Source organism: Epinephelus fuscoguttatus, linkage group LG4, assembly GCF_011397635.1.
Source record: "Epinephelus fuscoguttatus linkage group LG4, E.fuscoguttatus.final_Chr_v1".
Classification (NCBI taxonomy): Eukaryota; Metazoa; Chordata; class Actinopteri; order Perciformes; family Serranidae; genus Epinephelus; species Epinephelus fuscoguttatus.
Window position 1 is genome coordinate 11,359,927 of NC_064755.1, and position 26,637 is coordinate 11,386,563.

The 26,637-nt window shown below is 41.1% G+C and overlaps 1 protein-coding gene across 3 annotated transcripts in view; it reads right to left on the reverse strand.

Moving 5' to 3' along the window:
• Positions 1 to 3,104: 3,104 nt before the first annotated feature.
• The window catches only part of LOC125887131 (homeodomain-interacting protein kinase 3-like), a 32,592-nt gene continuing 9,059 nt past the window's right edge, over positions 3,105 to 26,637 (reverse strand). The window contains exons 5-18 of one of the 3 annotated variants that reach the window (XM_049573692.1): positions 20,099 to 20,222; positions 17,221 to 17,340; positions 16,564 to 16,650; positions 16,066 to 16,250; positions 14,925 to 15,090; positions 14,433 to 14,556; positions 14,144 to 14,238; positions 13,826 to 13,977; positions 13,352 to 13,513; positions 12,904 to 13,272; positions 12,528 to 12,689; positions 12,142 to 12,416; positions 9,557 to 9,711; positions 3,105 to 7,837 (exon numbers count right to left, since the gene is read on the reverse strand). In XM_049573692.1, the coding sequence (XP_049429649.1) occupies positions 7,274 to 7,837; positions 9,557 to 9,711; positions 12,142 to 12,416; positions 12,528 to 12,689; positions 12,904 to 13,272; positions 13,352 to 13,513; positions 13,826 to 13,977; positions 14,144 to 14,238; positions 14,433 to 14,556; positions 14,925 to 15,090; positions 16,066 to 16,250; positions 16,564 to 16,650; positions 17,221 to 17,340; positions 20,099 to 20,222 (2,740 nt within the window). In that variant the 3' untranslated portion in view covers positions 3,105 to 7,273. Of the gene's footprint in view, positions 7,838 to 9,556; positions 9,712 to 12,141; positions 12,417 to 12,527; positions 12,690 to 12,903; positions 13,273 to 13,351; positions 13,514 to 13,825; positions 13,981 to 14,143; positions 14,239 to 14,432; positions 14,557 to 14,924; positions 15,091 to 16,065; positions 16,251 to 16,563; positions 16,651 to 17,220; positions 17,341 to 20,098; positions 20,223 to 26,637 lie in introns of all 3 variants that reach the window. The other 2 variants (XM_049573693.1, XM_049573691.1) reach the window with 2 other exon arrangements.

Consider the following 26,637-nt stretch of genomic DNA (forward strand, 5'->3'; position numbering starts at 1 on the left):
ATCAGCTCCTTCAAGTTGATACATTTAAATGTTTCGAACCTCTCAGGTTTTATACACTCTGTTATAGTACATGCATGTTCATCAGCTAGTGCTGGCCGCCCCTCAGAATCTCTCCAGTCATCATGTATGCATTTATATTAATAAAGATAGAATATTCATTTTATTCACTGATTCAGCGTCCCACTTGTAGGTCATCGTGGTGACAAAAATCTGTCCACAAACAGACAGACATATAAACACCTAGTAAATTTTGTGTGGTGGTTCTCACTACAATAGGTGTCACCCATATCATATTTTGGTAACACACACAGACTCACAAGATGAAAACAATACCAGTCTTTGTGACACTGTCATTGCTGGTAATAAATGCATTTGTCAAATACCACGTGTGTTTATTTGACTCATTGTTCTAATATATTCAAATCTGCATTTCAGTTAGCTATTTTTGTCTAGTATTACCATTTACTATTAACTAGAGATAGTAGCCTAACCTGTCGTTACACCAATACAGCTTTAATATCTGTTTTGGGTTAGATATGTCACGCTTTTCCTTGCAAATTCATGACTTGACGACTTTGATCTCTGACATCCTGAGTATTTGACTTTATAACCTCAGAAAATATTCAAGTTGTTTGTTCGAAGATTGCTCCTCTGCCCTGGCTCCTTTTTTTTAATGTACAATCGCCCTAATACGCCGTCATAAAAATGTAGACATGTTTAATTTGAAAAAGAAATCTAATCTTCTGAGCCTGTTACCAGATGATTTATGCCCAGTCATTAGTAGCTAAAACTATCTGAACAACAGGACCTGTGAACCTCTCAGAGAGAAGCAGGCTAGACGTTCTCCACTGAGAGTGAATCACGATTTTATGATATTCAGAACAACAGCCTATAAAACAAATTGCTTGTTTTATAGTTTTTCCCAGTAGTTCTGATGGGCAGGCAGCGTCCAAGAGAGACTGACAGTCTGGTGTTGACTCGATGCAGGGAAAAGCAAACAAAACACAGCGTCACTTGTATGAGGAGCTTATTGTTCACCAGGAAAGACTACAGGCCTAAACCTACAGAGACATAAAGCAAATGTCTTAACCCACTGGAGTGTGTTGGCTGATGTTACATTATGCAGATTGAGCTTTTTCACCACACACATTTTACTTATCATGGCAGAAAACAACAGGTGTAGCCCACCTAAATACATTAATGATGGTCCCATTTCAGCAATTAACTATAGCCTATCACTAACTTTCATCTGTGTCTGACAAGTCAAAATGTCTGTGATGAAAAATGTCTATATCCCCCCTAATCATGTGCCCATTCTTTGTTGCTCGTCTATTTCAAATGAAAAGGTTTATATCCACATCTCATCTTAACTCAGACACACATTTGTCCTCCCACTGTCCACCTGCTATGTACTCCTAAATCAAGGTAAGATTTGACGTCTGCTTAATGCCCATCTTACATTGGTCACAATTCTTTAAAAATTCATATATAATCTCATGAAACACTAACTCTCTGAAGTCCTCATGATGTGTGGGCTACAGTAGGCTCCACAAAGGACTCACTCTCCACTTCACCCAAATCACATAGATCACACAATCAGTTTTCCCTTTCAACATTTAGAGTTGAGCAACTTCAGTGGCCAGAGGAAGAATACCAGCCACAAAGAGCATTGCTCTTGACTGTCTGACTGATGGTCAGTTCTACCATCTTCAAGGAGAATATTGACTGTGAGTAAAAATATGGATTAAATATTTATTGATTTTACCTGAAAACAAAGCTGTCAGTGCCTTTTCCTGCCCCGAGTATTCTTCTTGTCTGCAGGTCTTCTTCTCAGGCAGCATAAAGACCCAATAACCTTTATCATTAAGGCAGGGCAGCCTGTGTGAAGTCTGAGCAGCAAAACCCATTCATTGTGCTCATCATGCACAGCAGAGGTTGGACCAAGTCATTGCTTTGCATGTCACAAATCTCAAGTCTTTGCACACAAGTCCCAAATCAAGACTGACTGTTCTCAAGTCAAGTCCCAAGTCCTAAAACTTTGACTTTAAGCTAAGATGAAGCTCTTATGTTAATATCATCCTCGACTTAGTGTTCTTTGTGCATCTTCATCTCTCGTCTGTAGTTTTTGACTTGCACGTCTTGCATACTGCAATTTGATTTTTTGTTGGCCACTGTATAGTTTTTGTACACAAACAAAATAATCTTAAGTACATATTTTTTCCCAACCGGCGCTCAGTAACGTAACATTAGTTCCTCATGGTTGTCTCCTGCAAGCTGAGCAGATGCAGTTGGACTGGTTCAAACAAAGAGGATCATCTGGGGAATTCATTGTCGAGCTGCTGGGAATGAATAGCATTGATGTTAGTTGATTAAGGAAATAAAGGGAAATGAACGGATTCACAGCACACTTTTTAAATAACATACATTTTTACCTTTGGGTCTAGGGATAGGAATCAAGTATTTGTCCAAGAGAAATCACAAATCACTGGTGTTGAGGCCAAATCCAGTTGAGTCTTTTTTTTGATTTTGTCAAGTTGAGTCTAAAGTCATCAACTTTGTGACTCAAGTCCGACTCTATTCATGTCATGTTACTGAAGTCTTTGAGATCTCCTCTCATCTGGACCTTGGCAGCTGGACAGTGAGAGGATGATGCTCAAATAACTTCAAAGAAACCAACCTGAAACATTAAAAGAGGGAATAAAAATAACATTTGGAAAAGAGAGGGGGACATGTACTCCATCTTCCCCAATGAAAATGAGGCCCTTGTTTGGTAAGGCTAAAAAGGGTTTTCATCTTTGCCGGGTTCATATATATTACAGTATTTTACACAATCATCACTTCATAGTTCAGGTCTTTGAGTACACTTAAATATGAGTCCGGAAAGGTCACTTTAGTGCAGCCACACAGTGAACAAATGAATGTGGACACATTCAGACAAATAGCTACTTGGAGAGAAACCTCATGGATAAATGTTTTAATATTACCAACATACTTTATGTTTGAGGCCTTGACCACTGCTGCTGTGTGACAGTGAATGCTTGATGGTTCACAGTCAAACACTAACACCTGTACATGACACGTATATCAATAAAGACAACATCAACTGAAGCAAAAGATCTTTTTTAATTCAAAGTGAATCTTAACATAGTACACCACCAATTCATAATTTGACACTCACCAAGAAGAGTCACCAAGAAGGAACCCGCTTTTTGTGACAAAGTACATAAGGCTTGGTCACATTGAAACTCACTGAGAACTAGAGGGGGGAAAAGAAAACGACCGCAAACTGGTAAGACACACATTATTACATCCAAACGATAATCATTTTCCCAGTCCTCATATTGTTGTATATTGCACAGTGCAGTTGCTACATGTCAAACTAGTGTAGCATTTAAGGAAAAAAAACATAAAATCAAAAAATAAAATCATAAAGCCACACAGATCTACACATAACATAACAGTAACAGTTTCAATTTAGCAATCACATCTACATATTGGTGTCTAAATACAAGTACTTTAAACCCAATGATTAGATAGCTGTGGTACAAAATCTACCGAAAACGTGTTTTAGGAGTCAGATTTTGCGCAATTGGTTTCTCAGCCCAGTACCCAAATGAGATGTTCAGACCCATGTTTGTCATGTGAAGGCCCAATAAAAGCAGGCCTTAATTTCTGAAATCAGACTACAACCAAAACTCTAAAGTATTAATGAACACAGACTGGTCCTAATCGTTGCATATTGCCACATTTAAAAAAAAAAAAAAAAAAGATCCCTGTTTTAGACGTATTAAACAGTCCCAAGACCTGCTTTGTTACTTAAGGCTGCTGGGCTACGTGTGCTTGTTGAGCTTTAGATTCGGGACTGTGTGACCTTCTGGTGACTTTGATGATGCAGCCGTCGAGGCTGCATGGTGGCCAGATTATCTATCCTAACCAATCAACCCAAAGTGGTGGCGGATTACGGCGTGGGACATCGCTGAGGTGGGACATGACTTCATCTCATCACAGGTGCTGAGCTGACAGAAAGAATAGAGCCATATGGGAATCAATGAGAGGCTGCACACCACAGGGTTACGAAACGAAATCCGTAAAGCAAAGTACAGATTACTGTGCCATGACACATGCCTATCAATTATGACTTCTAGGCTGTACTGTGAGCTGACCAGTGCATCCTCTCGCTTGTCTTAAGTAGCAGATTAGACAAGTACACAAAATACACCCATTACTTTAAGCAACATAGCAAAACCATTGTCATACATTAAGTAGAGTAGCACCATGACAAAAAAAAAATATTTGCTGTTTCTTATCGTGACAAGAAGCTTCTCATTTTAATGATCTTTTTTAATGTTATGTTTCACTATGACTCAATACCAACTTTTTCAGTTTATCCCCCCCAAAATTTCTTGTTAGATCATAAAATCTTATCTTGTATAACCCAAAATTTCATTAAACAAACATATATTGATCCAAATGTTGTTATAGCATCTTGTAAATATAAAATCTTGTTATAACAAGAAACTGACAAGAAAGACAAAATGTTTTTTTGTGATGGTGGCAGAAATATGCTGCCGTACATGAGGATGGGACGACTTTGGAGCTACAATTTGAGTACGATTGATGGATAAAGCATTTTTGAAAGGACCCCTTGACTCAAACACATGATGATATCTACCTATGGTAATAGCTGCATATAAGAACTATCAACATCCCAATCACAAGATGAGAGAAAACGCTGTATAGCCATCAGAAATGCAACAACAACTCATTTGCAAACCAAAAAACAGATGTCTCGAGTTCCACAAATACATTCACGGTGCGGGAATAAAGCTTTGCATTTGTGTATATTCAGGCCCTATGTTTTTTTCTGAGTACTGCACGGTGTTCTTTGTGAGCGCGATAACACACACTTCCCTGACTTGTACTTTCTTAGGATTCTGTAAAAAAGAGATTGTTTCCAGACCTCGTCTCAGTCTAACAAACAAACAACTTTGGGGTTTCGTGATGTGAAAATAGGAGCTGATCCCCTCGGAAAGGAACTAGTCTACAAATTTCCGACCGCTTTAATATCAATGCAAGACGTCATCTGTCAGCCACTTGTTTGAAGAAAGGCACTAGTTGTACAGTACGAAGAGTTGCAAATACAGTCCGATAACGGAAACAAAAGCCATGTCGTCAGAAAGAAAACGAGAGAAACGATAATACGTCAACGACACACCGGTTACAGAATCCAACAGCGAACCCAGCCTACGTTTGAAAATACTGATGCTAAATGCACACGCACAAAAACACCCACACACCCACACACACGCGCACGCACGCACACACCATAAAGCAACAGAATAAAAAAAAAAAAGAAAACTGATAACTTCCATTACAGCAGTTTACAATCACTTCAAAACAACAAAGCTAATATACAGAGGCACTAGCATATAGGAATAGCATTCAATATACTATATAAAATAAACCCCACTTCTATTGTATCTAGTCATCAAACTACAATACAAAAGAGAGAATGCAGGCTAGAATGAGATTATTCCTCTAAATTCACAGCTACGAAGTGGCAGATAATCAGTACATAGCAGCTTATTATCTATACATTCCAAATGCAATTTGCCAAACATAGCTCAGAAAAATAAAACCTCAACCTCATTTTTAAAATAGAGATCTCACAATATATTCCAATGCTGATAACTGCAACAGTATGCTGGAGGTGAAAAGGAGAAATAGTATCGACCATGCTTCAGAAATGATTAACGAACAGTCTTTGGTGCTGATTGGAGTAAAATACCAGCTGATATGACGACAGGTAAAGACGCAGCTCTACTACACACTGGAAATCAAAAAAACACACACACACACACACACACACACACACACACACACACACACACACACACACACACACACACAAAAAAAATCAAGGCTATGCATCCACCCTGAAGGAATGTATCAAAACTGACAACAGGCTTCAATACATGGACAAAAAAAAAAGGTTTGTTTCACACAAATATCTGAAACAATTACCGAAACACCTCTAACAATCAATAGCCCAGCAATGATACTGTAAGTTGATAGGTTATTTCAAACACTGAGAAGCATTTAAAAGTAAAAACATAAAAGTCTATGCCACTCCCAAAAACTAAAACATTAAATGCATTAATGCACGTCTAGCCTAAATGCAAAATAATAAAAACACAGCAACCCAGAGGCTATCTAGATTGTATTGCAGTTACAGTAAACAGTGACAATACTGTTATGAATTAAGTACTATAGTGAATAGAAATCGATTATCAAAATATCAAATCACTCTTTATGTACATAAAAAGCTCATTCAGTCAAAGCCCTAAATGTGCAGCCTCTAGCTAAAGTAAATCCATACTCTGAGTTAGAAAGCAAACTGAAGTCCAACATTTGCCAATATTACAACATAACCACAAGCATTACTTATCCAACACGCCCATCATGTTCAGAGTCTGAAGGTTAAGTGCTGCAAGCCCATTTTAATTTACAATCTATAAGCTCCTGAAGTAACGTCATAGACTCTGGTTTTAAGGCACTAGGCGATGGCAGCAGTAACGTCTGCCTCACAGACAGGAGCGTTCAATCCTGGTTAATACAGACTGGGATGGCTTAACAAACAGATCTGACCGGCTAGCACATGCTACAAGGCAACAAAGATAAAGGGTAAGGTGGGGCTGAGCACCCTGACAGCAACAACAACAACAACAAATGATTTCCAGCCGCAAATTAGATCGTATTCTCTGAACACTAGTCAAACAACAAATGACAGGAGGTAATGTGCAAAGGACACATTCTTAATTAAAATTTCCTTATCATTATAATTTGTGAATTCATTCACTCTCGTGACGCTCTCTTATAAAGCTTTGTGGTTTAAATCGATCATTGTTTCCTCTGTTGGCTGACATGATTTTGCAGGAAGTCTTTCAGAGCTGAAGCTGCCCTGACAATCAAACACGATCACTAACTTTTGACGTGAACCTCCAGATTGCAGAGACTGTAAATTTGTCCTCGAAACACCACATAAAACGTCATCTTCAGCATCGGTACTTTTGTTTGCCTTTCTCAGTCCCCGATGAAACATAATGTTATCAGTCCTCCTCTTGTTAACCATATCTTCTTCGTCCTCATCTTCGTTATCACAAGTGTCCGTTTTGTGCTCTGCTGCTTGCTCTACCTGACCAGGTTGCAGCCCCAGTCCATGTCCCGTTGCCCTTCCTCACCAGAAGGTAGTGCTGCGGCCCCGTCCTGCTCCTCAGATATAAGAGAACTGGGGGTGGTGGCTGAGCTTGGTGGGGCTCAGAGGGAAGCCTGTGAAGGCGGCCGGGGAGGCCATGTAAGGGTGAGGAGGGGGGAAGGGAGGTTTGAACTGGTGGGGGTGGTGGGCGTAACCGGGCTGGTGATGCGGGTGGATGGTCGGGGAGGGGAGGAGCCTGTGCGGGTGGGCAGCTGGGTGTCCAGGGTGGTGGGGGTGGGTGCTGATACCCAGGGTCACCTGGTGAACTATAGCGCCTCCTTGCGGGTGGGAGAGACCGTAACTGTGCTGGAGGAGAGGTGGTGGGGGAGGGCGAGAGGGCAGGATGGGGTGGGGGTGGTGACCGGCGGGGAGGGGGGCGTTGGGAGGGTAGGACAGAAGGGTGTGTGTGGGCAGGCCTTGGGTATGTGTGTGTGGGCCGGCTGAAGTGTGTGTGGGGCTGCTGTGTGGCAGGTGTGTGAAGGTGTGTGTGTGGACAGTAGGGGGGATGTAGGCGTGTGGTCGCATTGGCCCATAGTTGCCGTTCCACTCTTTGTTGCTGTGGTTTGAACCGTACGGCTGCACCTGAGGAAGAAATTAGAAAAGCTCAATCACAGGGTGAGATTTAGAGTCACCCTAATGTAACCTGTTCAAACACCCAGGTACTACACAGGCTCTTCAAAGAATAGGTTGACATTTTGGGAAATGCTAATTTGCTTTATGGCGAGTCAGATGAGAAGATTTAACACCACTCTTTTGTCTATTCATTTAGTATGAAGCTGGAGCCAGTAGCTTAGCACAAAGACAGGGAAAGGGAACTAAGTGGTGGACTATGTCTCGGCTGTCAAACAAGATATTTGTTTCAGCTTATACAAGTAAGCTTTAGGGGTGCACGTAAGTGGATTTCATAACCTGTGGACAGAGCGGTTTCCTCGCTTCCACTAAAACCCCTCTTCCACCAAAATTAGAATGTGTGCGCAGGTATTTAAACACTGGAAACCCCCTTAAAAATAGGCAACAGACTCCTTTTCTATTGCCAGTAAACTAGAGCCATGTAAACAGCTCTCCGGCAGACAAGCATGCCTTTCCTTTTTTAAAATGAAATACTGTTGTGTCCCGTTTGACATCATGGACAGACCGGAAAACAGGCTAGTACACAGTAGAAAGCTGTATGGAGGCCAGTTAAATGTGACGGTGGCTACTACCTACTTTTTATATATCTCTTTCAAACTCTGTGCCAACTAATTTGGAGTCGGACGTTAGTTTCGTGTCACTGGTAAAGGGGCTATTATTAGCATGTTCACCCGAGTGTTGTATTTCCATCACTGCCTATCGGCGCGGGAGCCAATAAACCCCTGTGACTACTGCAGTCATTTGACCTGGTGTGAATGTCGACTGTAACCTTATTAGAAAGGGGCTTAAGATAACCAAGTACTGACTCTAGCCTGACATTTAATAGGGTGGTATCAATCTTCTCATCTAATGCCATGTTCATACTGGATGCGGACATGACCTGTCACACAGGTAGGTGCCTGGCCATTCACACCAGAAGCACATTTCTTCGTAACGGTCAGCAAGCAGTTCTGCTCCTCTGCTCTTTCAAAACGACACGTAGAGCTCTGTCTCTGTCGGCCTCTGTGTGTGTGTGTGTGTGTGTGTGTGTGTGTGTGTGTGTGTCTGCTCATTTCTTCCACTCTCTGTTTAGACACTACTGACAAATATTTGAGATGAGAGTCATATTTGATCATTTATCAGACCCAATAAAATATCATATATATCTTTTATATTGTTCATATTTGATTGTAAGTATGTCTTCCTGCCGGATTTACTTGCGACTTGCAGAAAACAATAAACCAGACACCAAAACTGTCAGCCTAATTAGTCAACACAGGCTTCATAAGGAAGGGGCAGTGCTCTGTGGAAAATCGGCGTGCTGCTGCTTCTGGTGTGAACCAAACTTAAATCTCTGCAGGAAAGCAAATCAGCAAGTATCCCAAAATGTTGAACTATTCCTTTACAGTCCCTGCCTGGTGAAAAAAAGGATTTAAGTTTTAATTTCAGCAGAAATGACAAACCACACAAGTCAAACCACATGACTCAGGACATTTTAATCAAGCCCTTGATGACAGCAAAACAGAATGCCAGTTATTGTAACAGATCAGCTAAAAAAATACACAAATGTGCTGCTGCTCTGACAGAAATGTCCTGGAGCTCTGCTGCTATTAATATTCACCAATAGATTTAGAAGCCTTCCACTCCTGCATAATCCCCCATATATTATAAAAGTAAAAAAACTGAACTGACCTGTCCAAAGCCCAGAGGGTGCTGCTGCTGCTGCCCTGTCACTTTTTGCTGCCGGGACAGGAGGGGGGCGGATGGGAGAAGGGGGATGGAGGAAGGAGTGCTCTGTTGTCCTGCGAGACTGCAGCGCCCTTTGGACCGGGACCAGGACTCTGAGACTAGAACAGAGAGAAGACAGAAGTGAGTCAGGCAAGGACATACACATGTACTGCAAAAACAGATGGCAGGTTTAGTCCACACGGCCTGCAATACCAAAGACTTCAAACAACAAACAAGCATGCATACCAAAGAGAAAATAGATTCAGATGCATCTGTTCAACAAAAGTGTTCTTTCATGACATACAGTCCCAGTTCAAACTTAAGTCTGAGTTTATGGGAAAATGCTTGTCACCAAAAAGGCTGCGACAGTTGAGCACCACCTCTGACTACTGAAATAATCCTCCTGAGGAAGGTTGGATGGGGTTGGGCAAAGGATAATTGGCATATGACAATGTACACAGTGGAAACATCGCAGTGATTCTGTTGGCTGGCGTAGGTCAGTAGAAAGAAAATAGTTCCTATATGAAACTGCTCACAACAAGGTCTGTCAATTATCTTGAGTAACTGGCTCATGATTTCTGGAGAGAGACATTTCTATTAAGTTTTTCAAAAATAATTTTTTGTGCTTTGAGCACCACAGGCTGAGTGCCATCTAGTTCCATTATACTGGAGAGCAGGCAGACATCTCTATGGTCACCAACAATCAACAACTCAAGCCAAAAACAACCTAGACTGATAAATGGCACTACAGGTGATAGGAAAAATATGTATCAACCCCAAAATTCCTGTTCAGAGCAACCTTGGGAACTCAATTAACAATACCTAAACTTCACTGATGGTCATTAAAAGAAAGTCTTGCTTAGAGATTAATCAATATTTTAACGTTACAGGGGTAATTTCAGAGTTTATATAAGAATGTGGTTACATTAGGAGTTAAGCATTACAGGCTAATGCAACAAAGATAAAACTCAACAAATGGTGGTAGACATGTTCAGGTATTGGGGTGTTTTATCCATTCTAACAACCTGCTCTAGATCAACAACATGCTGGCCTAACAGAAGTACAACTCAGTACTGCAGAAGCATGCCACTCCTTCAGCATTACAGTCAGTGTGAAAGTAGTTTTATATTATAGCAGCACAGTGACCGTACTGAGCAAAAAAATGACCTGCTTCAGATAAAATGTCTGAGTTAGTGGTGTAAAGGAATGACAATTTAGCATTTTACGGCCACAGTGTGACTGTAATTTCTGCGGCTATCAAAGAATCATCCAACGTGTCTCACTTTTTAACAGTTGCAAATCTTTCCATTAAACACAGCATCATAAAACTAGGCAATGAAATCCATAAAGTTGGGGAAAGAGAAAGAAACAGACTGTTGGCACTCAGACAAGGAACTGGACTCTGATCTGTATCAGTTTTAAATTTACTCCACCATTTTAAAAATTAACATCTGGGGAGAGTGAAAATGTGAAACTGATACTAGATCAGTGCCTCAGGGCAACATTTGCTGCATAGCAAGAACCAGCAGAGAAGACATAGGCTCTGACTCAACACCAAATTAATGCATCCACCTTTCCCTCCACTCTATGGATCCAACAGACTCATGTTCGGAAAATATGTTTGCTGTACATTGCCTGAAGTGAACCCTGCTTTATTCTACTCTATCAAACTTCTGGCTCACTGATGCAGGCCTAACTTGGTGCTGTCGAGTAAAGAGGAAGTTGTTTTAGATACTCGAGCTGCAGTTCAGATATTCTTTGAGGGTTGGTGAGAGTTATTTGAAGGATTAAAAGGAAAGAAACTTAAATGGTTTCTCTCAACGATAAAAATCCACCATCAGCCAAAATGACTGCTCAGATGAGGAGAGTTACTATCATTTAACTCTTCCTACACAGCGTCAAAATGATCAAACTTGCTTTGCTTTGGGATATCTGGTTCACTGAAGCTTACACAAGATGTTGACCAATTTCAAATGGTGTACACATGCACATGTAAAAGAAACTGTTAACAACCCTATCTGACTGTGCATGTATAACAGACCTGCTTATGTCCAAATATTTTTTATCTTTACCCCTCAGAAACTTTCCGTAAAGAAATCTTCTACTGATGGAGGGAAAGCCATAAAAAAGACTCTCTAGCAATGTTAGCACTGTCTGCTATGGATGCATCTTTAAGGTATTGGTACAACAAGGCCAGTTCTCTGGTGGTGTCTCTTGATCACCTGTTAAAGCCTCTATGACCCACTAGGGGGCGATAAGCCCCCACTGCTTCCATATGACCTGCAAAGCAGAAACCGCCAAAGCACAGGTGATAGACCACAGGACAGGTGGTAGAATGAGGACACATTTATGGCAGAACATTTTTCTGGGTGTTAGTGACAAACAGCATTTTTATTACAGAATTAAATTCTCGTAAGCTTGTATATAAAAAAACAAAACAAATAACAATAGACACACTTCTTTTCTTTCACCTATGAAGTCAAACAATACATAAACATACAACCAGAAATATTTCTTTCCTGTTGGAGAAGGTCAACATTTCTACTGACCTGTTCTCTGACCGCGCTCCTCTGTCCCTTGACTGTTGTTGTTCTGGACTCTCATTGGTGGAACCACCATGGTCCTGATGCCACGGGGGCTCCTGCCCTGCACTGCAGGGGAAGGCAGTGGTGCTACCATGGCAGCCAAAGGTGGGCGGTTGTTGTGGTTACTGTTGTCGAGGTAACGGTAGGGACTGTTGCTGCGCGGGGAGGTTGATGTGTCGGACGTGGGGGAGCCTTCCACTGTGTCACAGCCACTCTCGTGGCCATCGTCCTCAGACATGCTGAATTCAGAGGAGACACAACGTTAAGATGGCTGCCACTCACAAGTGTATTTCTCTTTGTAGAACATTTACCAGTTATTTGGACATAAAGTCACTTCCACAAATAACTACCTGTTGGGCCTCTTGCATGGTGAGACAGAGGGGCTGGACTGAAGAGAGTTGGAGGCAAAAGAACTGGTGCTGAGGCTGCTGTCAGGGCTGCTGAGGGAACACACTCTCTCCATAGACACACTGGTGTTTCTGCATGCCTCACACACACACTCCTCTTTACACCTATGAAGATAAAAATTAAGGTTAGCATTTCTGAGGCTCATGATAGTAAAATTGTCATGAATCACTCAAGTTTTAGATTTATAATCTGTATTCCAGACTTTTTCAGAAACCAGACACATCCTGTTACAGAGGCTCATTCGGCTTCTGAAAACTAATAGGTTGTCTGAGTTTTTACTACCACCATCCTATTTCCATTGTTCATGATATTACTCACTCGCTCAGACGGCACCTCTGAGAGTCTTCATCCTCTTCGTCATCCCCATCAGTAAGTTCACTGCGAATGCTGATCACACTGGCAGCAGGGCTCGGCGTGTCACCCATAAGAACCGCCACCTCTCGCTGTTGTTGACTGGACAGGTCCAGCTGGCTGTTACCATTTGGCACCACCTCTTTAAAGCAGCTCACTTCCTCCTCCACATCATTTTCCTCTTCATTTGTGTTACGAACTGCCGGTTGTCTGGTTTCCACCAGAGGCTGCTCCCTCTGAGGCTGCTCTCTTCGTGCCACTGCCTGTCCAACAACATTGGCCATCTTGGGGGTCCGACATGCTGACACATGGATGTTGTTGGGGTGGGACAGATTCCTTTTAACACAAAAGTTGATATATTACAAACCAATAAAATGGCAGAGCAGTTTAACTTTACTAAGGAGCAGAATCTCACCTGTTGTGACTGTGTCTGTTCCTCTTATTGGCTGGCTGGGGCCACACTACATGAGCTATGCCAATGTTGATTGGCTGATGGGCAGAGAGGGCTGGCATCTGATTAGTCAGGAGAGGCTGTTGCATCACTGAAGTGTAGTGGCTGCTGTGGGGACGCAATTTCCTGTTAAGTTATCAAAAGATTTTTAGATTACATGCTGCACTCTGATGAAAACAAACAAAACTGCAACAATTCATAACAATGTTCTAAATTAATATTAAAGCTACAATTGTATTTTATTTTGAATAATGGTTAAGTGTATAGCTACACAAAAATTCAGTGTCTTTACCAAGTGTTCAGCTGTGTAAACCATTTGTTGGTTTACACTACATTTAAGAAGTCAGGTTGCAACACAAGCATCTTTGCCTAGTGGAGGTCTTAAAAAGGGAATTTCCCAAACTTTAAGTTTTGGTGACTCAGAGTAAGGTGACTCACCCCCAGTCGCTGATTCTCTGTGGGCCAGCTGTGGTGTCGTTGGTAAGGGAGGAGGGGGGTGGTGGAGGAGGGTGAGAGGGAGGAGGACCCACTGGAGTCATTTGCTGCCACGCTGCTGGGACGAGGAGCTGCTGCCCTCGGTTGGACCAGGCCTGCTACAGGGACAAAACAGGAGAATCAGGGCTATTTTCCAAATCATCTGTTGATCCTCATATCAGATCTGTATTAACTCCACCACACTTAGTGCCCTATGTTGCATTAAGGTTGACTAAGATGCATAAGCAACACACCTATTTAGAATCCATGTTTGGGTCTTACCTGAGCAATCACACCAGGTCTCACTGGTAAGGGCTGTATAGGAGGGGCCTGAGTTACCATGGGAACAGAAAACCCTGCTGGTTGGTTAAGGTTACCTAAAAAAAAAAAAAAAAAAGCATAAAACAAACCATCTGTCACACATGCAGAACAACTAGGCTGTTGAAAAATATAACAGCATATTGTTGCTGTGGCAGCACTTATTTGCATTTCACTTTATACTGTAAAAGATTGAGAAATGTATTTGAAAATGTATTATGTAATAATTGTGAGCAGCATGCAGTCTACTTACCTTGCATGGTGGGAGGGCAAAGAAGAAGGGCAGGTGGGAATGAGTCAGTGCACCCAAACTGACCATTTCCTGTTGTCAGAGCTATCCCAGGATGCAACACCGAAGGAGCTGACTGGTTCATAGCCTGCATTAGAAGAGAGTAGAATGAAAGAGACACAGAGTGGCAGGTAGAGAGGAGAATATAGCAAAGAAAGAGAAAATGTGAAAAGAATAGTCATGAGACGGATAGACAGAGGAGAGATAAAATCAAAGAATATACATGGAAAAAAGATTAGCAATCAACAGTGTCACATGTAACAGAAACACAAAGAATAATATTCTGAGATGATAAGAAACAGTGTGAAACAATGTGTCATAGCATAATTCTAAATGACAAAGATGAGAGACAGCATTGATGGTAGTTTAAAAAGAACTCAGTGTGAGGTTTGTAACTCAAGATCTTTGTCACACTGATACAAATGATTACTGGTGCAATGAAAAATAGTATCTCACTTGAGTGTGGACCGGTATGTTGCTGTAGCCCAGAGGGAGGCCAGAAGAGGCAGTGGGGGCTACAGGTGGTCTTGAGAAATGAATGGTGTTCTGATTCAGAGCGTCAAACACTGCATTGGTGGGCCGACTGTGGCACATGTCCATGATGCGGAAAGATGACTGCACACTGGAGAGAATAACAGAAGTGGTGGTGAGGTAAGGAGGGAAGTTTTAGGGCTGGAGTTCAACAATTAGGCTATGATACACGAGAGGGTGTGTTTTACTGCCATTATTGGCATGACAGTAACGAGGCAGGGCCGTGTCGCGTGAATCACTCATGTGTAATGTTGTGATCATACAAGTGTTATCAACAAGTTAAAAGATATAATCAAGATGTATTCATATTGTGGGACACTTCACTTTCAAAATAAAACACTTTTTGCTCATGTTATCTTAATTTCCATGGAAATGGTTGGGAGTGACTAGTAGTTGAAAAGAAAAGAAAAGAAAAAAAAACATGTCACATCAGTAGACTCCTTTGTAATGACACCTGGTTTACTTCTATACCACGTAGGCCTACACTTAGTAACAACCTAGCGACAGAGATGATATCTAGTCCCTGTTGAGTCAGCCAGTGAACTCGATGAGCTAATGTTACTGCTTTGTAGAAACTGCAGAATTTCCCAAACTGTATAAACATCACATACATAAGCACAAAACTGCCATGCTTACTCAATCTTGCTGTGACTAAGATTTCTGCTGAAGAATTATTTTTCCTTGGTCTGATTTCACATTGAACAGTTAACTGCAGGGCATCGTAAAGTCCAAAAGTCAAGATTTATTGAAAAATAAATAAATAAATAAATAAATAGATGAAATCATGTCATTTATGATTCAGCTCTGGAAGTGACAATGTTGTCATGGTAATGGCAGAGTAGTATTTTTAGTGATGAGCACGGTGTGCTGTCATGCTGATTCATCATGTTCTAAATGTCTAATTGACCAACCAGATTGCCTAGCTGGATCTACTTGTTGTCTAAAAATGCATTTACACCATGTCTTTGTACACTGCTAGTTACTACAGGAAAGAAAAACAACAGAACACAAACAAGAGCGTGCAAGCAAACACATTTCGTGTTAGTGTCAGTTGTAGCAGCCTTACTGGTTGCTGTGTGGGTAGTCTAGCAGATGAGTCATAGTGAGGAAGGGGTGATTGAGGACGCTAGCTGGAACGGTCCTGTCCTCGGCATCGATCAGCAGCATGCTCTTCAGCAGAGACACAAACTCCCTCCTGTCTGCCTTCTCTGCCTGCATGTCGCTGTTATCAGGACTCAGCACCAAGTTCACCTGACAGATGGAAGCAGTGAGACAGACAGAGAGAAAACAATGCATATGAGAGCCACACAGAGCAACAGCTCATGTCACAATTAATTAAAAAAACAGGAAGTGCTTGAACTGATCCACTGATATGGTTGTTCTACAGCTGCAAAACAAGGTTCAGGGTGTTCTGAGATGTGATCATGAAGTTGAGCACATTTACAAGGATACATTGTTGTATATTCGAGCGTGAACCTAAAATTATCTGTTATCTCTTGTCGGTCTTTTGTTTCATTTGCATGGTTTGAATTTGATTAAAGTCATTTGATCTGGTTGAACTCACGTGTGCTATGTCATCCAGACAGCTGAAGATGTACTTTCTGGCCTCTTTGGATTTAAGTCCTGTCTCCTTCTCATGCTCTTCTGTTGTCTGGAGGAGAAATATCAACAGTAAGATTAGAAAAAAAATGTTTTTGCATCTCTGTGTGCTGAAAGCTACCACCAGATTTGTAATGTTTAAATAATAAGGAATGAAAGTATTACATAAGGTCTACACAGGCAATGGGAGTAAACTACGTGTTTCCATGTCAATCTGTGTGGTCAGAGTGTTAGGCAGCTGAGTTTTTGCTGGGAAGTACTGGAACAGATAAACATTAGGCCCACATTCATTTAAAATTTATTTAGAGTCAGCCAGCAGGTAGTCTAAACACAGTTTCACATTTCCTAAAGCTTTCCTCAGGGCGTGCTGGCTTTGTCTTGTTTTGAAAAGCTTATGCATCTGTTTCCTATCGGTAATGTTCTGCCACTTCTTACTTTCTTTCCTTGCTGCAAGAACTTTCACTTCAATTTTCACCAAATATCTGCTACTTCTTTCATTTCTTATCTCATCTACCCCTTATCATATGCGGTTGACAGGAGGTTGTGTGCTCTGTGTTTGCAAGTCTTTTACATGTTTACACAAACCCTTCATGTATATGTTTGTACATTTGTGTGCAGGTACCTTTAGTCTCCAGGTGGCGTATGGAGAGTCGGACTCTTTGGAGAAGAAACGAGAAGTCTTGGTCCCCTTGTTGAGCAGCTGCTCGGTGGGCAGGCCCTGAGTCTGAGAGATGTACCGGATCTGAAGCAAAAGAAAAATATAAGTACAGTGAAATGATGAAGGTGAGAAATTAAAAAGGACATGGAAAAATGTGGAAAGAGAGAAATGCAAGACACGCAATACTTTTTACTGTCGATCAACTCATACCACGAAGGGGATAAAGCAAATCAATGTGTTTATGGTTAAGAGGAAGACAAACCATCAAGGCCAGAAGTGACTAACATAAACTGGCTGATAAAAAAATCCAATGGTGTACTGTTATTCAAGCTTGCATAAGGCTATCAACACAAGGCAAACACAACATCTCCATCATGTATATTTATGTTCTACTCTGAAACTTGGAGTTTGTCCAACAGCTGGTCTATAAGTTGCTTGTTATCTAATACAGCACTTTAACATCCCTGCACTTCAACCTTTAGTGCCCTGCCAAACGGACATAGATGGAGCACTTCACAGGCCCAAGGCTGATGACGCACACAAGCCACACACACACATAGGGGGGAGTCAAAGGTTACTGATAGTTGTCTGCAACATTCAGCACAACTTAATAACAATAATAACAATTTCACGCACTGAAAATTTTGAGCTTTTAAACCCATTATTTCTTAGAAAAAAGTGTCCAAGTAGTATAGTCCAAGTCTAATCTTCAATTTTTTATTTGAATTTTAAGTGACAGATTGAAATGCAGGGCTCTGTGTACATGCACTGGTGCATGTAACTTAAAATTACACGCACCAATTTTTTCTTTCTCTCTTCTTTTTTGGCAATTGCACCACAGCCTGATGGCCAACTTAGTCTGCAACCTATTAAGGGATTTGTTTTTTACTGACAGTTCAAATAAGAGGTATTTAGACAATGTTATCATGTAAACTGAGCTGACTTTCCCTTAAATTTTATCAAAAAGTGTACCATAAAATAACTTTAAGTTTTACATGATCATAGTCAGGGTCATCCTTAGTTAAAATGTAAAGTTAAAGAAAGTTAAAATTAAAAAAAAAAAAAAAAAAGAGGACATTTTCAATGTGTTACATTATTTGAGCCGACCTTCCTGTACAGTAATGTGCTGTGAAACTACTTATACAGTCATAGAAACATTTAGAGCATAAGTTCATTGGGTTTCTCAGCAAACCTAAAATGAGAATGGTTTATCACAATACCTCTTTTTTTAATGACGTCACATATTCAACAAGACTAATTTAATATATGATGTGTGAGAAGGAAGAAAGATTTCTAATCAATGACAGGTGTGATTTCCAGCACCATTTGATTTGCGAGTTCTAAAATGCACTGTGGGAAATTGACATATGGTTCATTTCACTGGAGTTTACCAGATATGTGCTGACTTTTCCAAAGGATTCATTCAGCTTTCTGGCCTGCCCTGTCTTGATCACCCCTCTTAAAATTCCATGATACTCCAGAAATTCCATGACCAATGGAAATCCTACAGTGATAGGTTATACTGTGTGTGTGTGTGTGTGTGTGTGTGTGTGTGTGCGTGTGAGCATGAGTGCACGTGCATCGGTCTACGGCCCAGAACAAACACACTGACTGGCCAGAGGGCACTGGTCTGAGAACCTGCTGATGGTGCACTGAACACTCACCACAGTGTGCGTGTGTGTATCTGTGTGTGTGTGTGTGTGTGTGTGTGTGTGTGTGTGTGTGTGCACATGTCTACCATCAGGCTTATGTTTATAAATACATTTTGCTGTGTAGAGTGGAACTGCAGTGAGCCTTGGCATAGCACAGCATACTTTTGGGGGCTCAATGTGCACGCGTGAGTGTGTGTCCTGGCATGGCCCGGTGGTACAACAGCGCTGTCAGTGCTCAGCGGAGCTCTATCCGCCACTATCTCTGACTGATGATTGTTCAAACTGCTAGCTGCTGCTGGAGGCACCAGTGACCCCTCGTTAAAAACAGATACACACATTTGCATTAAACGGGGTCTACCCAAACAAGACATCAATTCTTGAAAAAAATGCTAATGATCAAGAATGTGTGGCACTGGCATGCACTATGAAAGCACAGCCAATTTCAAACATTTGGTTTGGCAAAGACGCCTGAAGAGAAGATGTCCATAGAAGGTCAAATATCATTTTCTCTCAACCTAATAAATGCCAGGACAAGACAGTACTAGGGTGTCCAAGAGTCTTTTTTCCAAATTTCTAAACTCACAGTAAACATGATGGACTTAATTCTGGCCTACTCAGAGTTGCCTATAGTCAAACACAGGGTAATCCTGTACTGCTCTGTGAATGTGATGTGAGCCTTTTCCCATGCTCCCTCTCCCTCGCTGGGGGACTCCATTTAAAGTCCCAGTTGTGTAGTTCAGACCGCACAACCCTGTGGGAAGATCATCACACATTGCCAAGAACAATTTCCTGATACACTCAGCTCAGATTAGTATTTGGTGGATTTCATGCTGGATTTGCTGGACTTCAGTCATACAGTGAAAGAGAGATCAGGGAGCAACAACAAATACAGGTTGAACTATATAATGAACATACTGTTGAGTTTTTGCCTCTGGGAAATCTGCATTATACACACGAAATATGTATTATGTAATCTCTGAAAAATGTTATTACTTTCTGTTTATTTTGTCCTCTTAACTCTCTCTTCCTCAATAGGAGAGAGGGATATATCTTTATCTCCCCTTTACCTCTCCCCTGGAGTGTGTGTGTGTGTGTGTGTGTGTGTGTGTGTGTGTGTGTGTGTGTGTGTGTGTGTGTGTGTGTGTGTGCGAAGTAGCTAGCAGTTCTTGCGTGCGTGTGAAGAATGTTACCTGGTCGTACTCCAGTGCTCCGGGGTAGAGGGGCCAGCCCAAAAAGAGCTCAGCTATCACACAGCCCAGTGACCACATGTCTATGGCCTCGCAAAATGGCAGGCCCAAAATAATCTCTGGAGCCCTACAGAGAGAAAAGAGAGGCAGAATAGGTTACTTTTGGGAGTTGGTCACCATGTAAAGTTAAAAACTAGTCATTCTGTCACAGCCTTGGGGGGCAACATGTCTACGGATTCACAAGATTAGCAGGGCTCGGGCCTCTGTAGCTCTTGTTGGATCAGCAGAGAAGAAAATGTTTCTAGTGAACAAAAAGGTAGGGTAACTAAGTGGATAGTGCGAAACCTGTCAACCATATAAAATCACTGTTATGAGTATCTCTGGATTTAAAATAGCTACTGTGACTCCACATGGTGTTTACTGCGTAGAGAGCTTAGGCAGCTAGAAGACACGTTGCTTTACCTCTCTGTGACCGTAACCAAAACCCAAACATCTCAGCAATGACAATTCTATTTCAAAAGCACTACATCAAATTCCTCACCAGGAAGTATAAATTCAACAGTAGAAGTATTTCAGGGTGGCACCAAAAACTGAACACGGTAAGAATTTATTGCAGGGCTGTTGAAGGGCATCAAATTGGTGTTCCTATTCTTCTAGTATTTCAGTGTACATTTTCATATGATAAAGTCAGCCCTCAAGCACAGCACTACCTCGTTCTCATAGGTTTTACATTTTATAAAACAATAATATAAAGAGATACGCACTAACGTAAGAATACTACAAAGCATGACACATAACTGTCTCTATGCACAAAATTACAGCCTCCTTATTCAGGGATCAAAGTGAAAATTACACCCAAATGACGTGCACGCTGTGTTACTGCAACAAAGAACTAAATCTCTTCCAAGGAACGGACTTTGCCACTTACGCAATTCAAATGAGACTAATAATCTTGCAGCAGTAGTGCAAGGCAGTGTATGAAAACAATGGGCTATTAGGCCTGGACACAGCAGCTGAGCAACAGCGCTGCAAATAGTAACCACTGCTGTGACGACCACGGGGGAAATGACTGTTGCCAAGCAACAACCGGACGCAAGACCATAATGTAACAGTATTACAGGGTGATAAATGGGGCCACTCAATCATTCAAGGTTCTGTGTGTGTATGATTGTGAACATGTGTGTGTTTTTGTGTGTGCATGTATGTTTGTGTGTAAACAAACAATTGCAGATGTCAAGTCCGTCACATTAAAAGCACAGCACCATGCGTTTTGCCCTCCTTGGCCCGGAGGAGGAAATTACACTTCGCTATTTCCTATTACTCCTTCAAGAGGAAGAAGTCCTGTTATGCAATACCAAAACAAGCCCTGGAGGAGACTCCCTCAAACATTTACAGAACAATCCTACAAAATGAGGACTGAGAATTTGATTGCGGTGTTTCTAGCTTTAAGTGCTACGATAAACAGAGCTGGAATTGCATGGAGACAGAGACGCCACACCGCAAAAACCAATTTGAAAATAAAAAAGAGCCTTAAGCAAGGACAAAGAAAATAACATAAAAAACAAAACAAAAATAATGTGAATTTACACAGATTTTAAGAGCAGAGAAAGATAAATATAATAATCATCAATCAAAAACAATCATAACAAAATTGGGACAAACTACACAAAGCTTATGAGTTAGCTCTGCTTCACACATGCAGCACAAACTTAAGTTTAACAGAGGCCAAGTTAGTCAGTTGCTCCAGATTACAAAACATTTTATTATGTTAACGTAAGAAGAGGAAACAGAGATGGGAGGATCTGGTTTTAACTACACTTTGGTCTAACATCCATTGCCTCTGGTGTTGCTTAATGTTTAAGGTACAGGAGACAGAAAAAAAAGAGGGGTGTTTTTTTTTTTTTTTTATAAGATTTGAACATCTTTCTAGCGCTTTTACAGCTCATCATCCCATAACAAACACAACACACCCCGCATGCACACACCCACAGGTGTTTGGCAGCCAGACCAGGTTCCAGAACTAACTGTTCACACTAGAGAGCTGCAGTTACAACAAGAACAAACACTGCAGACTGTACGGCAATACACCTCTGCTGCGTACAAAGAACTGTGATACTGAACTGAGAGACATACACACTTCAGGTACGCATGTATCTGAGTGTGTTCAACATGATGAGAAGGGGCTTGCTACAGGACATGTGAGCCCAGTGCTTCAACACGTGTGGACAAAGCTGGTCCTTGATGATCACATATGAAACACATCCCACTAAGGCGTGGGACATGTGTGGGACAGCGGATCGAGTTACCACATATGAGCACCAAGACTGAAAGCAAAGATTGCCTGAAAGACACCACTAGAATATCAAACACAAGTGTCATGTGGTTACTTTCTGTTACATTTTCAAAATGCTCACACAAAGCCCTATCTTGTTAAAGGACTGCAACACAAATTAACAGTCTCTATTAACACACATGCTTTTAAATTAATTGACTAATCTTGCTTTTATGTTGGGATTTCAATGCATGCTCACATAAAGCAAGAAAGGCAGCAGTATTTTAGAAAAAGACAAAAACTAACCAAGGACAAAACCATAATTATTTAGGCTGATAAGTGAAAAAAGAGCCTGCAGGTAAGGAACAGGGAACTTAGCATCATGTTTACACACATGCACCACTAACTGAGTGATCATGTATTATTCATAAAGCACTATGTTTGAGTCCAGCAGGTATGGGGTCCAACATCGTATGTAGCTTCCCTAATGACCATCACAACAAATGAGGACAGACAACAGTAATCCACAGACACTGCTACATGTCTTTTTTTTATTTTATTTTTTTTAACTGTTTTACTTCCCCACACGTCCCTGTTGTGTTAAAACCACTCTTCTTCTAGCCTTGTATTTTGAAACTGTGGAGTGAAACTGACAGTGTGAGCCAGTCAGCAAAACTCATCTTAACACATGAATGCTTTTTAGAGAGAAGGCCGAGGGCTACATGTCACTGCCTACTCAGGATTTGACCTTCCTGTTCTTTCCAAAGAGGACTTAGCAAGAAGATGCATCTGAGCATTTACATCAATTAGTTGAATAAATGTGCAAAACATGAACTATTGCAGTGCGACAGTGCTAGTGTAAGACAACACCTCCGTGACAAAGAAATCACACCCAGGTGAAGGAAGCCTACCACAACCTGCCTAAATCTGTAAGCATGCTAAGATGATAGCCATTCTTCCTTCCACCTGATCTGCTCAACTGAATTATTCACATAGCCCAGTGCTCCATTTTCATTGTGGGAGGTGGTTTTACGTCACCGGCCCCCGCAGGACTGAACCGTCACCTCACCAGGCCCTGCTGTGTCATGCTACCATGGCAACAACACATTGGAGCATGACAAGCATTGAAAAGCTTCAGCCAGAGAATTCTATCTACAGAGTTCTGTATATAAAACAAACAAAGTCCAAGTTCGTATCCATTTAAGTACAAAACATTATCATGATGACTAAGCAAGATCTCTGCGACAAGGTTGCACCTCTTTGCTACAGGTGAATAGATTCACCTGTAGCAAGTCTAGATTCTGCCTGCACAGATTAACCACTTCCTAGATGAACAAACCATATGTCGTTTCATCATAAATTACGTAAAATGCATCTTTATGCAAATCTATCCACCATTTTCCTGGCTCCCATGATACCTTGCGTGAACTACTGGGCATGAAATACAGGCACGACTTCCGGCGCTGAACCAGACATGGCGTTTTCCAATAGTAACAGTACGCTAATCCTTTCTCCTGGAGCGGGAAATAAAACATGAGAACACACCACCTGTAACACCTCAGACTAATTAATGTGATCAAACCTCTGCCATCTCTGACAGCCATCTCAAAGCATCGGTTGTTTTGCTTTTTTACCAGGCACGTTAGCATTTAGCTTGCCTTGCTACAGTAACATAATGCACATTTTGTGGACATGTAACATAATTCTGAATTAATTTTAGTGCCATGTGAGTGCATAAACATGACGTTTCCTACCTAATACTGTTGCTGATTTATTAGAGTGAAGACACAATGCTGAATTTGGAAGCAGACCTTGGTAGTTAAGTAGTAGTAGTGAAATAAATAACTCTAGGCATTCATTTTATATGATATGAAAGAAGTATTGTAAATTAGTAACACATTTTCAGTCTAGATGCCTTGAGGCTGCTGAGTTTATTTTATAACGGGCAATTTTTTAATGCAGGTTAAGAATGCAGTCAAACGGGGAAAGACAGAGTTATCACGTGCTGACATAGGGTGACCAAAGACCTGTTATTGTCTTCCGCAAATTCTGATTTAATACTTCTCTGCTCTCAAAACTCTTTTGGTGTTGTTATTTCTGTTGTCATTCCAAGCATGTGAAAACACAGTGTTTAGATGACAGTAAGATGTGCATGAAAATACAGGACAAATCACATCCCGTAATGATTCAGTAAGAGATTGGCATTTTAATTCTCAATACGGGATGATCTGGTATCATAGCTGAGGGTTGAAAACCTATTCCTCTCCTTATGCTGGCGACGGAAACGTCAGTGCTGGTTACAGAAACAATCTCCTTTTGTTCTGGCTGCACGTTCAACACTGTTGTTGGAGCCACAAACTTACCACAGTCTGGTTGCTAGTAGGGTCAGAAACACAGAAAGGACATCAGGTGCCAGAAGTCCGCAAAGAGTTTTAGAAAATGCTAATTTGACAACTGTTTAACATCTGTTAAAAAAACAAGGCTGTATTTTCTAAATTGAAGGCAAATTACTTTTGAAGAGATCCATCGTTTAGCAGTTAGCCACCAAGATTGCTGCCTCCGCTATCTCACCTTAAGTTGCACCGAGAATCATTTCTACAGTAACGCCCTGAGGAATAAGGTAGATAGAAGAACACAATTTATGACAGTACAAATGCCAATAAACTGAAATAAGCTTTCACTTGAGGACACTTCAAAATGCAAGCAATGCAACTACTGCACATGCTACGACCTCAGTCACAGACACCCCAGTGAGTCAGAGATATGGCTAAATTCATACACAACCACGGTCCAAATCAAATTCTGTTTGAACTTGCTTAAAAACTAATACTGCTGCCAGCAACGCATCTTTTCAGTAAACAACAGCCTAACATATTGAAAGAAAAAGTGTAGTGTATTAATCAAGCATTGCTACTATAAAAAATATTACAGCAACTGCCTCCCAGGTTACTCATTCAATGTGGCGGTATGCTACAGAATAATGATGGATGGAAATGTACTGACAGGAGGAGTCAAATTGAGGCAAGCCCCACTAGCAGTGCTGCACTGTGGCCTTTAACTTCACTTTGTCAAAGCTAATAACTGAATCATAAGCTGTTTAATTCATAAGTATGCTAGTCCATTGATTATTTTTAAAATCCCCAAGTTCAGATAGACAACACAGACAAAAAAACTACTGAAGCACCTGAGTTATACTTATGCAAACCCTTTTTTAGTATTCATGGCCATGACGATGTGACATATGTCCCATCAATGTAGCGGTTAAAAGGCCCAATCTGCTCATTTTTTGAGCTTCAGGCAATGAGCATTTTGAGCCTCTCATGTGTTCTTTTACTCCAAAAAGGGGACCATGTTGGTAAACAAACCTTTAACAGCACCAGAAAATATTAACCACTTGGATTCTGACGTTGTCTAGCATTGGTCTGTGCATTCAAACTAGTTCAGTTACAGTTTGTGTGGGAGTGATGAATACAACCCTGCATTTATAACTGCGATCTCAGATTGTCTTTAATGAGAATGTGAGGGCAATGTCAATTTTACTGCCCCTTGGGGTTTTCTTTGTGTCTCTAAAAACTGACTTTGGCATCAAAGCCACACTGCTGGCAATGCTACTACATATGGTTGTGGAAAATCCAGGGAAAATCCCAGAGCTGTTAAAAAAAAAAAAAAACACCTCCTCCTACCACTGTGGTGAGGCCAGCATTTCTTTACAGCTTCACCGTGGTAACAATACAGTGCAGCCATTATGCAATATGAGCACTGGAGCTGAGGAGACACTGTGTCCTACAAACCACTCTCCTGATAACCTGATGTACAAACAAAAAATGACACACACACACACACACACACACACACACACACACACTGCGCAGGGGCTCAAATTGCGTAATCATATAGATAGGAAAAACAGCACTGTGCAATAGTGTAGTGACATCTCCCGATGAATACATACATTTACCTAACCAGGCTTTTCAATGCATGATGCACAAAGTAAGCTCCAAATGCATATATACTACTAGCTGCTGTTATGGATAAACCGACTACCAAACACATTCAAACAAACACACGGCGGAAGGGAGGTAAGATGGGAAGCAAATAAAGACAAAAAGCAGAGGAATGGAAGTGCTGATGTACCACTAAAGGCTAATAAGTTATTGTCTGCACTCTTACATAATCTTGTAAAACCAGTGGCCCTATACTATTTGACAAAAGGCACAAAACAGATGTTTTGCACAGCAAAAGTAATCAAAGAATAGAACTCTTGCACACT